A 16,222-nucleotide genomic window follows, 5' to 3' on the forward strand; every position below is an offset into this window, starting at 1 on the left:
GTGAACGCGCGTGCTTAGAGGTGAATGGAGCCTAAATATTATATTTTATTATTATTAATAATAATTATTAATATTATTATTCACTATTATAATTATTATTATTATTATAATTTGTGGCTCTAATTCACATCTAAGCACAGGCATTCGTGGAACGTGCACAAACCTTGAGCCACCTTGTGTATTGTTGGATGTTCTCATTAGTTGATCCAGCACAGATCAGGAGCCCAGGTGGACACTTCTCCTGGGATATAGGTATTGTGAATTCCATGGGAGTCACTGGAAAAAAATCTGGGGGGGGGACAAAAAAAGATACTTGTGGGCACAAAGCAAATAATGGGCCCTTGGGCTCCAAAGAGTTGTCTTTGGCCACCTGGACCACCAACAATTTTGTAGGAGTTAATGTAACTCCTAGGAATGACGCTCCAAGGAATTATCCTAATCGCAGCTGGAGATGCTCTGAGTGGAGAATTATTCTGGCGTTAGGACTTTATAATCTAAACACGACGACTCTTCCAGTGAAAAAGAAAAAAAACGTGGAATTTTTCTTCAGCGTTCTGGATAATATTGACATCCATAGAGGCTCCATCACCACCATGAAGAGCCAGAAGACCATCAATCCCGGAGGAAGTATGTCTGCAATCTGACCACCGCTCCGCCCTTACTACCCTCTTATACATTGCAATATTTTTTACGTTGTTGTCTTTCCAAAGTTCACATAGCGTTCAAACACTAATCAGGGAGCGTTCATCTGTAAGGAGGCCACAGAGACATTCTCCAGCTGATTACTCTGACCTCGTCCCCCATATCTGACCGCCTTCCGCAATGTGTTTAAAACCGAAGTTTAATCTGATTATATTTTCCTATCCCTGGTTCCTCCATATACCTCTTAAACCAAAATTCTAAATTAAACACACACCTTATTTAAGATCCAATCATCATCTGTGCTTCTCTCTCTCTCTCTCTATATATATATATATAATATTATATGTAGCACTGGTAGATTTTTAATCTACCGCTGATAGGTAAATCTAGTGGGTTACTTGTTAGGTGAAGTTGGGTTTGCCTCTGTTCCAGCTTGGCTGGGTTGCGTGTAGTTCCACAATGTGCCGGTGGGTGTCGTTGTCCCCATAGGCCAGTGTTGGAAGGGCAACGTGTTGAAGCGTATGGATGCTCCTCTGTCCCGGAGATAACTCGGTGGAGGTGGTCCTCCGAGTTGCATTCTGGGAGAGGGTATTTATGGGACAGACCGACGCCATGTTTAAGGGTTCGTTTTCAGCCACCTGCTGGCCCTCCTGGCCGTCAGGTATGCACTAGGAATACCACCTCGTGGTCCTCGGTTCCGGAGGCCCGCGTCGCTGCGGCGCTTGGGTGGGCCCAGAAGCTTGTCTGGGGCCTACCACAGCAGCAGAGGAACGGTCCTGAGCTGTCTATCCTGAGTGAAGAAGCTGGACAACCGAGAAGATCCCAGGGGAGGACCCATCATGGAAGGATCACGCAGAGTGCTGGTCTGGAGAGGGGCCTGGTGACTCGGTTGGAGGACGTATCCAAAAGTAATCTTACTGCATAGTACTTTCGGGTTGGCTTAAAGGTTCAAGTGCTGTGTCTGACATTCATCACAAACCAATACATCCTGTGGCAGAGGATCGTACGGGTTTTATTCCAAACAAGTCTGTGGCAGAGACTTTTGTTCGTGCTGTGTACTGGCTGCTAGGCAAGTGAGAGAGGCCTATCCAGGCGGGCAAAGATTGAATCCCACAAGGGGAGTGCATCCAATTACAAGTGTTCAATTCCAATTAATGTTCTGAAGAATACTAAGAAAAGGTATTTGTGCTTCCCTGCAACTTTCCTTCTGCCTCTTTCCTGCTACTTCCTTTATTATTTGTTCATGAAAGCATTGGAAAACCTACTCAAGTGTTGGGTGCTTATATCGTCCAGAGGTAAACTCAACGGAACCCTAGACCTGGTGCCGGTGGAACAGAGGTATCGAGAGTGAAGGTAACAGCCCGCTTTAAACCAGCAGCTCCACCGAGAGTTATTGCTACACATATATAATATTATTATATATATATATTTTTTTTATCGTTCTTATTACAAGGAATGTAAACATCCCTTGTAACAGAAATAAGGATGACAGGTCCTCTTTATGGAAAGACCTGGGGTCTATAAGACCCCACATTTCTCCTCCATCTTTAAAAGCAAAACAAATTGATCTTTTGCTTAAAAAAATAAATACTGTAAATGTGTACTTCAGCCCTAAACCAGAAGTGACGTCACAACGTCGCTCTGGTCCTCCAAGATCATAGAGGTGATCAGAGACGATCTGGCCTCTGGTCACCTCTTTGGCTGTTGGATTGTTTCCCAGGCACACCTGTAAAAATGACTTTTTTTTTTGCTTATGGTTCTTTAAAAAAATGCTTTTTTTTTTTTTTTAAATGTCAGTTATTTTCAGCTGAGTCCACATAGAAGTGAAAATGACATTTATGTGAATAAAATAAAGATCCTTATCACCGTCCTAAAGCCCGAGGGGGGGAGGGGGACTGAGCCTTAAAGCTGAACTCCGGGCACAAAAGCTTTCTTCTAGACATATTCTTCAATAGTAGATATAAATCTACTCTGTGCACCGAATGCCTTTACAAAACCCAGATATGACCTTGTAAAAGTAGCAGTGACACCATCACTGGGCTGTACATTGCCTGTGCAGAAAGCAGAGGTGTGGGAGGGGCCCAGCAGGCTCCACCCACTACAGTAAACTAGAGGAGTGGGCGGAGACAAGACCAGTCACTCTGCACCAGGAGCGGTCTTTATTACAGGAAGTCTCACACCAGATGACTGCACAGATCTGGAATAAATACACAAAGCACAGTAGGGGGTCTATATATAAATGTTAGCTGTGCAGAGGTCCTAAGTATTCACATGAGCACCAGGAATGATTGCCAAATTGTTTGTAATATGATTATCTCCTATGATCATCAGCTCCATCTAGTGTCCATAATGTGGTATTGTTTTTAAATAATAATAATTTAAAAAAATACCACATTAGGTCACTAGATGGAGCTGCTGCTTATAGGAGATATTCATATTGAACACAATACAACATTTGTGGCACCTGTGCAAATGCCTAAAAAATGCGCACAGTGAACGTTTTATATATAGACACCCAATATTCAAGTAAGAACGCAAACGTCTCTTATTTGCTTATCTTGTAGTTCAGCTTTAAGTTTTTTTGTTCCTTTTCGCCAGGTTTGTCACGGTCTACTCTTTAACCTTTGTATGCACTTCTAGTTTGCGATCCCAACATTCCTATTCAGACTAATAAAAAAAATATATAAAAGGTGAACATTTGTTGGGAAGGGGAGCAGAACATGTCAATGATTGATAACGGTAATATGCAACATGCAAAGACCGCGGTGACATCACCGACCAAAGTCCAAGGGCGGCAGCCGCATATACAGGACAGGACGGAGGTGGACTTACTGCATATTTAAATTTTAGGTTGAACTCTCTGTCGTTCGCTTGAAGACGCCTCTCTTTCTCTGCATGGAAAAAAACAGGGAAAAATATAAAAAACATTTAATAATAATAATAATAATAACAATAATGTTATTATATATATTTTTATTATATATAGTATATATTATATTCTATATATTAAAATAATATTAATATTTAAATAATATTTAATATTTAAATTAGTATTGATATTTGAATTCATTATATATGTACATATATATATATATATATACATATATATATATATATATATATATATATATATATATATATATATATATATATATATATATATATATATGTGTGTGTGTATACAGTATAATTATTTATAATCAAAATATTATTAATAATGATTTAAATAATGTTTATAATACAATTATTTAGTATATTATATATTTATAATATAATAATTGTATTTAAATAATATTCATATATAGATATTTCATAAAAATAATATTAGTAATTATATAAACAATATTTATTTTATTTATATATATATATATATATATATATATATATATATATATATATATATATATATATATATATATATATACACACAGTATAATTATATATAAATAATTAAAATAATAAATCAAAATATTATTAATAATGATTTAAATAATGTTTATAATACAATAATTTTGTAGTATATTATATATTTATAATATAATAATTATATTTAAATATTCATAATATATTTTATATATATATATATATATATATATATATATTTCATAAAAATATTAGTAATTATATAAACAATATTTATTATATACGATATATATATATACTCATATATAATTAATTAGAATAATATTAATATTTATGCAAATAATATTTATTATATATAATGTATAATTACTGATGGATATGATGGAATCCGAGTATGTCCAAGTAAAATAAAAATAAAAAATATCCAGTATATCTTTTTAGGCCATTCACACCCACAGGATTGTGATAAGATGTGCAAAATGCACGCGCAGGTGTGCTCTGTGGAAGCGCCATGCCCCGCACTGCAGTGCGTTGTTAAAATGGTTGCTTTTTGTAACTTCTATTTCATTTTTGGTGCAGCAATTTGTTGGGATTAAATTGTCGAAAAATGCACAAGAATACAACATAACAGCACCAGTCTCCTGTGACCCAAGGCTGCTCGAACCATAGCGTTTTATACAATGTGTGCAAAAAAATGCACATCCTGCTCGCGGCGACATTTATTGCTGATTGAACCCCAAATGTGTCATGCAGACGCATGTTTTTTTTTTCACACACATTCCAAAAGACTTTCAACATGTAAAAAAGGTGCGTGAGCTACTTTGCTGCAGTTGTCATGCATAGGATAGCCAATGGAAATGACTGAGCTGCCCCTAAGCGCATAACGCAACAAGGAAAGCACACAGGTATGAAGCCTTCATAAAGTGAATGGGGCTGGTTCAAAGGCACAGAGGTAAGTCTTAGGACCCAATCATACTATTGTGTTAGAAAACGCACATACAATATTGTCTGGTTTTGAAAAAACGGCGAAAAATGTAACGCAACACAAGACACCTTTTACATCTAAAACACGAAATGCGTCAACCTTCCCCCCCCCCCAGCGTATGGTGCACCGCCTTGATGTCAATAAAGAGGATTGAGAGCTTACACGTTTTGCATCCTTTTCATTGTCGGCATTTCCTGCCTCCGCTTTGTGGGTTTCCCTTGATGGAATCATGGACACGGGGCTTGAAAAACTCACTGATGTGAAGAGCTTCCTATTATAATTGGTGACTAGAGCTTTTATCACGCCGAGGTGCACAAATAAGAACACAATGAGCCCCTAAAACACATGACACATGACTATTATACTTGTGTCCCCCCCCCCACTCCCGGAGCCTCGTGTCCCCGCACTCCTCTATTCATCCAGCACTCACTATCAGGAGCCGGCACCATATACTACGGCCTCAGCGGGACCCCGGCAGCCCCCTCATCCTGGGGGAGGAATAAACTCCTTTGTAGGAATTACACGCCTGTTTTCTTTAATTAAAGCATTATTGACCTTGAACTTGTTCACAGCCCGGTGAGTATACACCCCATACACCCCGAACAGCCCGGTGAGTATACACCCCGAACAGCCCGGTGAGTATACACCCTGAACAGCCCGGTGAGTATACACCCCATACACCCCGAACAGCCCGGTGAGTATACACCCCATACACCCCGAACAGCCCGGTGAGTATACACCCCATACACCCCGAACAGCCCGGTGAGCATACACCCTGAACAGCCCGGTGAGCATACACCCTGAACAGCCCGGTGAGTATACACCCTGAACAGCCCGGTGAGTATACATCCTGAACAGCCCGGTGAGTATACACCATGAACAGCCCGGTGAGTATACACCCTGAACAGCCCCGTGAGTATACACCCTGAACAGCCGATGAGTATACACCCCGAACAGCCCCATGAGTATACACCCCGAACCGCCCCGTGAGTATACACCCCATACACCCTGAACAGCCCGGTGAGTATACACTCTGAACAGCCCGGTGAGTATACACCCTGAACAGCCCGGTGAGTATACACCCTGAACAGCCCGGTGAGCATACACCCTGAACAGCCCAGTGAGTATACACCCTGAACATCCCAGTGAGTATACACCCTGAACATCCCAGTGAGGATACACCCTGAACAGCCCAGTGAGTATACACCCGAACAGCCCGGTGAGTATACACCCCATACACCCTGAACAGCCCCATGAGTATACACCCAGAACCGCCCCGTGAGTATACACCCTGAACAGCCCGGTGAGCATACACCCTGAACAGCCCGGTGAGCATACACCCTGAACAGCCCGGTGAGCATACACCCTGAACAGCCCGGTGAGCATACACCCTGAACAGCCCAGTGAGTATACACCCTGAACATCCCAGTGAGTATACACCGTGAACAGCCCGGTGAGGATACACCCTGAACAGCCCGGTGAGGATACACCCTGAACAGCCCGGTGAGGATACACCCCATACAGCCCGGTGAGTATAAACCCCATACACCCTGAACAGCCCGGTGTGTATACACCCCATACACCCTGAACAGCCCGGTGTGTATACACCCCGAACAGCCCGGTGAGTATACACCCCGAACAGCCCGGTGAGTATACACCCCGAACAGCCCGGTGAGCATACACCCCGAACAGCCCGGTGAGTATACACCCTGAACAGCCCGGTGAGTATTAACCCTGAACAGCCCGGTGAGTATACACCCTGAACAGCCCGGTGAATATACACCCAGAACAGCCCGGTGAGTATACACCCCATACACCCCGAACAGCCCCATGAGTATACACCCCGAACCGCCCCGTGAGTATACACCCCGAACCGCCCTGTGAGTATACACCCCATACACCCTGAACAGCCCACTGAGTATACACCCGAACAGCCCGGTGAGTATACACCCTGAACAGCCCAGTGAGTATACACCCGAACAGCCCGGTGAGTATACACCCTGAACATCCCAGTGAGTATACACCGTGAACAGCCCGGTGAGTATACACCCTGAACAGCCCGGTGAGTATACACCCTGAACAGCCCGGTGAGCATACACCCTGAACAGCCCAGTGAGTATACACCCTGAACATCCCAGTGAGTATACACCCTGAACATCCCAGTGAGGATACACCCTGAACAGCCCAGTGAGTATACACCCGAAAAGCCCGGTGAGTATACACCCCATACACCCTGAACAGCCCCATGAGTATACACCCAGAACCGCCCCGTGAGTATACACCCTGAACAGCCCGGTGAGCATACACCCTGAACAGCCCGGTGAGCATACACCCTGAACAGCCCGGTGAGCATACACCCTGAACAGCCCAGTGAGTATACACCCTGAACATCCCAGTGAGTATACACCGTGAACAGCCCGGTGAGGATACACCCTGAACAACCCGGTGAGGATACACCCTGAACAGCCCGGTGAGGATACACCCCATACAGCCCGGTGAGTATAAACCCCATACACCCTGAACAGCCCGGTGTGTATACACCCCATACACCCTGAACAGCCCGGTGTGTATACACCCCGAACAGCCCGGTGAGTATACACCCCGAACAGCCCGGTGAGTATACACCCCGAACAGCCCGGTGAGCATACACCCCGAACAGCCCGGTGAGTATACACCCTGAACAGCCCGGTGAGTATTAACCCTGAACAGCCCGGTGAGTATACACCCTGAACAGCCCGGTGAATATACACCCAGAACAGCCCGGTGAGTATACACCCCATACACCCCGAACAGCCCCATGAGTATACACCCCGAACCGCCCCGTGAGTATACACCCCGAACCGCCCTGTGAGTATACACCCCATACACCCTGAACAGCCCAGTGAGTATACACCCGAACAGCCCGGTGAGTATACACCCTGAACAGCCCAGTGAGTATACACCCGAACAGCCCGGTGAGTATACACCCTGAACATCCCAGTGAGTATACACCGTGAACAGCCCGGTGAGGATACACCCTGAACAGCCCGGTGAGGATACACCCTGAACAGCCCGGTGAGTATACAGCCCGGTGAGTATAAACCCCAAACACCCTGAACAGCCCGGTGTGTATACACCCCATACACCCTGAACAGCCCGGTGTGTATACACCCCGAACAGCCCGGTGAGTATACACCCTGAACAGCCCGGTGAGTATACACCCCGAACAGCCCGGTGAGCATACACCCCGAACAGCCCGGTGAGCATACACCCCGAACAGCCCGGTGAGCATACACCCTGAACAGCCCGGTGAGTATTAACCCTGAACAGCCCGGTGAGTATACACCCTGAACAGCCCGGTGAGTATACACCCCGAACAGCCCGATGAGTATACACCCAGAACAGCCCGGTGAGTATACACCCCATACACCCCGAACAGCCCGGTGAGCATACACCCTGAACAGCCCGGTGAGTATACACCCTGAACAGCCCCGTGAGTATACACCCTGAACAGCCCGATGAGTATACACCCCGAACAGCCCCATGAGTATACACCCCGAACCGCCCCGTGAGTATACACCCCATACACCCTGAACAGCCCGGTGAGTATACACTCTGAACAGCCCGGTGAGTATACACCCTGAACAGCCCGGTGAGCATACACCCTGAACAGCCCGGTGAGCATACACCCTGAACAGCCCAGTGAGTATACACCCTGAACATCCCAGTGAGTATACACCCTGAACATCCCAGTGAGGATACACCCTGAACAGCCCAGTGAGTATACACCCCATACACCCTGAACAGCCCCATGAGTATACACCCAGAACCGCCCCGTGAGTATACACCCTGAACAGCCCGGTGAGCATACACCCTGAACAGCCCGGTGAGCATACACCCTGAACAGCCCGGTGAGCATACACCCTGAACAGCCCAGTGAGTATACACCCTGAACATCCCAGTGAGTATACACCGTGAACAGCCCGGTGAGGATACACCCTGAACAGCCCGGTGAGGATACACCCTGAACAGCCCGGTGAGGATACACCCCATACAGCCCGGTGAGTATAAACCCCATACACCCTGAACAACCCGGTGTGTATACACCCCATACACCCTGAACAGCCCGGTGTGTATACACCCCGAACAGCCCGGTGAGTATACACCCCGAACAGCCCGGTGAGTATACACCCCGAACAGCCCGGTGAGCATACACCCCGAACAGCCCGGTGAGTATACACCCTGAACAGCCCGGTGAGTATTAACCCTGAACAGCCCGGTGAGTATACACCCTGAACAGCCCGGTGAATATACACCCAGAACAGCCCGGTGAGTATACACCCCATACACCCCGAACAGCCCCATGAGTATACACCCCGAACCGCCCCGTGAGTATACACCCCGAACCGCCCTGTGAGTATACACCCCATACACCCTGAACAGCCCAGTGAGTATACACCCGAACAGCCCGGTGAGTATACACCCTGAACAGCCCAGTGAGTATACACCCGAACAGCCCGTTGAGTATACACCCTGAACATCCCAGTGAGTATACACCGTGAACAGCCCGGTGAGGATACACCCTGAACAGCCCGGTGAGTATACAGCCCGGTGAGTATAAACCCCAAACACCCTGAACAGCCCGGTGTGTATACACCCCATACACCCTGAACAGCCCGGTGTGTATACACCCCGAACAGCCCGGTGAGTATACACCCTGAACAGCCCGGTGAGTATACACCCCGAACAGCCCGGTGAGCATACACCCCGAACAGCCCGGTGAGCATACACCCCGAACAGCCCGGTGAGCATACACCCTGAACAGCCCGGTGAGTATTAACCCTGAACAGCCCGGTGAGTATACACCCTGAACAGCCCGGTGAGTATACACCCCGAACAGCCCAATGAGTATACACCCAGAACAGCCCGGTGAGTATACACCCCATACACCCCGAACAGCCCGGTGAGCATACACCCTGAACAGCCCGGTGAGTATACACCCTGAACAGCCCGGTGAGTATACACCCTGAACAGCCCGGTGAGGATACACCCTGAACAGCCCGGTGAGGATACACCCTGAACAGCCCGGTGAGGATACACCCTGAACAGCCCGGTGAGTATACACCCCGAACAGCCCGATGAGTATACACCCAGAACAGCCCGGTGAGTATACACCCCATACACCCCGAACAGCCCGGTGAGCATACACCCTGAACAGCCCGGTGAGTATACACCCTGAACAGCCCGGTGAGTATACACCCTGAACAGCCCCGTGAGTATACACCCCGAACCGCCCTGTGAGTATACACCCCATACACCCTGAACAGCCCAGTGAGTATACACCCGAACAGCCCGGTGAGTATACACCCTGAACAGCCCAGTGAGTATACACCCGAACAGCCCGGTGAGTATACACCCTGAACATCCCAGTGAGTATACACCGTGAACAGCCCGGTGAGGATACACCCTGAACAGCCCGGTGAGGATACACCCTGAACAGCCCGGTGAGTATACAGCCCGGTGAGTATAAACCCCAAACACCCTGAACAGCCCGGTGTGTATACACCCCATACACCCTGAACAGCCCGGTGTGTATACACCCCGAACAGCCCGGTGAGTATACACCCCGAACAGCCCGGTGAGCATACACCCCGAACAGCCCGGTGAGCATACACCCCGAACAGCCCGGTGAGCATACACCCCGAACAGCCCGGTGAGCATACACCCTGAACAGCCCGGTGAGTATACACCCTGAACAGCCCGGTGAGTATACACCCTGAACAGCCCGGTGAGTATACACCCCGAACAGCCCGATGAGTATACACCCAGAACAGCCCGGTGAGTATACACCCCATACACCCCGAACAGCCCGGTGAGCATACACCCTGAACAGCCCGGTGAGTATACACCCTGAACAGCCCGGTGAGTATACACCCTGAACAGCCCGGTGAGTATACACCCTGAACAGCCCGGTGAGGATACACCCTGAACAGCCCGGTGAGGATACACCCTGAACAGCCCGGTGAGTATACACCCCGAACAGCCCGATGAGTATACACCCAGAACAGCCCGGTGAGTATACACCCCATACACCCCGAACAGCCCGGTGAGCATACACCCTGAACAGCCCGGTGAGTATACACCCTGAACAGCCCGGTGAGTATACACCCTGAACAGCCCGGTGAGTATACACCCTGAACAGCCCAGTGAGTATACACCCCATACACCCCGAAAAGCCCGATGAGTATACACCCCGAACAGCCCCATGAGTATACACCCCGAACCGCCCCGTGAGTATACACCCCATACACCCTGAACAGCCCGGTGAGTATACACTCTGAACAGCCCGGTGAGTATACACCCCGAACAGCCCGATGAGTATACACCCAGAACAGCCCGGTGAGTATACACCCCGAACAGCCCGGTGAGCATACACCCTGAACAGCCCGGTGAGTATACACCCTGAACAGCCCGGTGAGTATACACCCTGAACAGCCCGGTGAGTATACACCGTGAACAGCCCGGTGAGGATACACCCTGAACAGCCCGGTGAGTATACACCCCGAACAGCCCGGTGAGTATACACCCCGAACAGCCCGATGAGTATACACCCAGAACAGCCCGGTGAGTATACACCCCATACACCCCGAACAGCCCGGTGAGCATACACCCTGAACAGCCCGGTGAGTATACACCCTGAACAGCCCGGTGAGTATACACCCTGAACAGCCCGGTGAGTATACACCCTGAACAGCCCAGTGAGTATACACCCCATACACCCCGAAAAGCCCGATGAGTATACACCCCGAACAGCCCCATGAGTATACACCCCGAACCGCCCCGTGAGTATACACCCCATACACCCTGAACAGCCCGGTGAGTATACACTCTGAACAGCCCGGTGAGTATACACCCCGAACAGCCTGATGAGTATACACCCAGAACAGCCCGGTGAGTATACACCCCATACACCCCGAACAGCCTGGTGAGCATACACCCTGAACAGCCCGGTGAGTATACACCCTGAACAGCCCGGTGAGTATACACCCTGAACAGCCCGGTGAGTATACACCCTGAACAGCCCGGTGAGTATACACCCTGAACAGCCCAGTGAGTATACACCCCATACACCCCGAAAAGCCCGATGAGTATACACCCCGAACAGCCCCATGAGTATACACCCCGAACCGCCCCGTGAGTATACACCCCATACACCCTGAACAGCCCGGTGAGTATACACTCTGAACAGCCCGGTGAGTATACACCCTGAACAGCCCGGTGAGTATACACCCTGAACAGCCCAGTGAGTATACACCCTGAACAGCCCGGTGAGCATACACCCTGAACAGCCCAGTGAGTATACACCCGAACAGCCCGGTGAGTATACACCCCATACACCCTGAACAGCCCCATGAGTATACACCCAGAACCGCCCTGTGAGTATACACCCTGAACAGCCCGGTGAGCATACACCCTGAACAGCCCGGTGAGCATACACCCTGAACAGCCCGGTGAGTATACACCCTGAACAGCCCGGTGAGTATACACCCCGAACAGCCCGATGAGTATACACCCAGAACAGCCCGGTGAGTATACACCCCATACACCCCGAACAGCCCGGTGAGCATACACCCTGAACAGCCCGGTGAGTATACACCCTGAACAGCCCGGTGAGTATACACCCTGAACAGCCCGGTGAGTATACACCCTGAACAGCCCGGTGAGGATACACCCTGAACAGCCCGGTGAGGATACACCCTGAACAGCCCGGTGAGGATACACCCTGAACAGCCCGGTGAGTATACACCCCGAACAGCCCGATGAGTATACACCGTGAACAGCCCGGTGAGGATACACCCTGAACAGCCCGGTGAGGATACACCCTGAACAGCCCGGTGAGTATACAGCCCGGTGAGTATAAACCCCAAACACCCTGAACAGCCCGGTGTGTATACACCCCATACACCCTGAACAGCCCGGTGTGTATACACCCCGAACAGCCCGGTGAGTATACACCCCGAACAGCCCGGTGAGTATACACCCCGAACAGCCCGGTGAGCATACACCCCGAACAGCCCGGTGAGCATACACCCCGAACAGCCCGGTGAGCATACACCCTGAACAGCCCGGTGAGTATTAACCCTGAACAGCCCGGTGAGTATACACCCTGAACAGCCCGGTGAGTATACACCCCGAACAGCCCGATGAGTATACACCCAGAACAGCCCGGTCAGTATACACCCCATACACCCCGAACAGCCCGGTGAGCATACACCCTGAACAGCCCGGTGAGTATACACCCTGAACAGCCCGGTGAGTATACACCCTGAACAGCCCGGTGAGGATACACCCTGAACAGCCCGGTGAGGATACACCCTGAACAGCCCGGTGAGGATACACCCTGAACAGCCCGGTGAGTATACACCCCGAACAGCCCGATGAGTATACACCCAGAACAGCCCGGTGAGTATACACCCCATACACCCCGAACAGCCCGGTGAGCATACACCCTGAACAGCCCGGTGAGTATACACCCTGAACAGCCCGGTGAGTATACACCCTGAACAGCCCGGTGAGTATACACCCTGAACAGCCCAGTGAGTATACACCCCATACACCCCGAAAAGCCCGATGAGTATACACCCCGAACAGCCCCATGAGTATACACCCCGAACCGCCCCGTGAGTATACACCCCATACACCCTGAACAGCCCGGTGAGTATACACTCTGAACAGCCCGGTGAGTATACACCCCGAACAGCCCGATGAGTATACACCCAGAACAGCCCGGTGAGTATACACCCCGAACAGCCCGGTGAGCATAAACCCTGAACAGCCCGGTGAGTATACACCCTGAACAGCCCGGTGAGTATACACCCTGAACAGCCCGGTGAGTATACACCGTGAACAGCCCGGTGAGGATACACCCTGAACAGCCCGGTGAGTATACACCCTGAACAGCCCGGTGAGTATACACCCCGAACAGCCCGATGAGTATACACCCAGAACAGCCCGGTGAGTATACACCCCATACACCCCGAACAGCCCGGTGAGCATACACCCTGAACAGCCCGGTGAGTATACACCCTGAACAGCCCGGTGAGTATACACCCTGAACAGCCCGGTGAGTATACACCCTGAACAGCCCAGTGAGTATACACCCCATACACCCCGAAAAGCCCGATGAGTATACACCCCGAACAGCCCCATGAGTATACACCCCGAACCGCCCCGTGAGTATACACCCCATACACCCTGAACAGCCCGGTGAGTATACACTCTGAACAGCCCGGTGAGTATACACCCCGAACAGCCTGATGAGTATACACCCAGAACAGCCCGGTGAGTATACACCCCATACACCCCGAACAGCCTGGTGAGCATACACCCTGAACAGCCCGGTGAGTATACACCCTGAACAGCCCGGTGAGTATACACCCTGAACAGCCCGGTGAGTATACACCCTGAACAGCCCGGTGAGTATACACCCTGAACAGCCCAGTGAGTATACACCCCATACACCCCGAAAAGCCCGATGAGTATACACCCCGAACCGCTCCGTGAGTATACACCCCATACACCCTGAACAGCCCGGTGAGTGTACACTCTGAACAGCCCGGTGAGTATACACCCTGAACAGCCCGGTGAGTATACACCCTGAACAGCCCAGTGAGTATACACCCTGAACAGCCCGGTGAGCATACACCCTGAACAGCCCAGTGAGTATACACCCGAACAGCCCGGTGAGTATACACCCCATACACCCTGAACAGCCCGGTGAGTATACACTCTGAACAGCCCGGTGAGTATACACCCTGAACAGCCCGGTGAGTATACACCCTGAACAGCCCGGTGAGCATACACCCTGAACATCCCAGTGAGTATACACCCTGAACATCCCAGTGAGGATACACCCTGAACAGCCCAGTGAGTATACACCCGAACAGCCCGGTGAGTATACACCTCATACACCCTGAACAGCCCCATGAGTATACACCCAGAACCGCCCCGTGAGTATACACCCTGAACAGCCCGGTGAGCATACACCCTGAACAGCCCGGTGAGCATACACCCTGAACAGCCCGGTGAGCATACACCCTGAACAGCCCAGTGAGTATACACCCTGAACATCCCAGTGAGTATACACCGTGAACAGCCCGGTGAGGATACACCCTGAACAGCCCGGTGAGGATACACCCTGAACAGCCCGGTGAGGATACACCCCATACAGCCCGGTGAGTATAAACCCCATACACCCTGAACAGCCCGGTGTGTATACACCCCATACACCCTGAACAGCCCGGTGTGTATACACCCCGAACAGCCCGGTGAGTATACACCCCGAACAGCCCGGTGAGTATACACCCCGAACAGCCCGGTGAGCATACACCCCGAACAGCCCGGTGAGTATACACCCTGAACAGCCCGGTGAGTATTAACCCTGAACAGCCCGGTGAGTATACACCCTGAACAGCCCGGTGAATATACACCCAGAACAGCCCGGTGAGTATACACCCCATACACCCCGAACAGCCCCATGAGTATACACCCCGAACCGCCCCGTGAGTATACACCCCGAACCGCCCTGTGAGTATACACCCCATACACCCTGAACAGCCCAGTGAGTATACACCCGAACAGCCCGGTGAGTATACACCCTGAACAGCCCAGTGAGTATACACCCGAACAGCCCGGTGAGTATACACCCTGAACATCCCAGTGAGTATACACCGTGAACAGCCCGGTGAGTATACACCCTGAACAGCCCGGTGAGTATACACCCTGAACAGCCCGGTGAGCATACACCCTGAACAGCCCAGTGAGTATACACCCTGAACATCCCAGTGAGTATACACCCTGAACATCCCAGTGAGGATACACCCTGAACAGCCCAGTGAGCATACACCCGAAAAGCCCGGTGAGTATACACCCCATACACCCTGAACAGCCCCATGAGTATACACCCAGAACCGCCCCGTGAGTATACACCCTGAACAGCCCGGTGAGCATACACCCTGAACAGCCCGGTGAGCATACACCCTGAACAGCCCGGTGAGCATACACCCTGAACAGCCCAGTGAGTATACACCCTGAACATCCCAGTGAGTATACACCGTGAACAGCCCGGTGAGGATACACCCTGAACAGCCCGGTGAGGATACACCCTGAACAGCCCGGTGAGGATACACCCCATACACCCTGAACAGCCCGGTGAGTATACACTCTGAACAGCCCGGTGAGTATACACCCTGA

General features: G+C 50.2%; 1 protein-coding gene across 2 annotated transcripts in view; it reads right to left on the reverse strand.

The window, feature by feature from the left end:
- Positions 1 to 16,222, reverse strand: part of LOC141130859 (phospholipid-transporting ATPase ID-like) — a 188,732-nt gene that overhangs the window by 55,322 nt on the left and 117,188 nt on the right. For both annotated transcript variants that reach the window (XM_073618169.1, XM_073618168.1), the window contains exon 3: positions 3,475 to 3,533. In XM_073618169.1, the coding sequence (XP_073474270.1) occupies positions 3,475 to 3,533 (59 nt within the window). The remainder of the gene's footprint in view (positions 1 to 3,474; positions 3,534 to 16,222) is intronic.

This window comes from Aquarana catesbeiana, linkage group LG01, assembly GCF_042186555.1.
Source record: "Aquarana catesbeiana isolate 2022-GZ linkage group LG01, ASM4218655v1, whole genome shotgun sequence".
In the NCBI taxonomy this organism is placed as follows: Eukaryota; Metazoa; Chordata; class Amphibia; order Anura; family Ranidae; genus Aquarana; species Aquarana catesbeiana.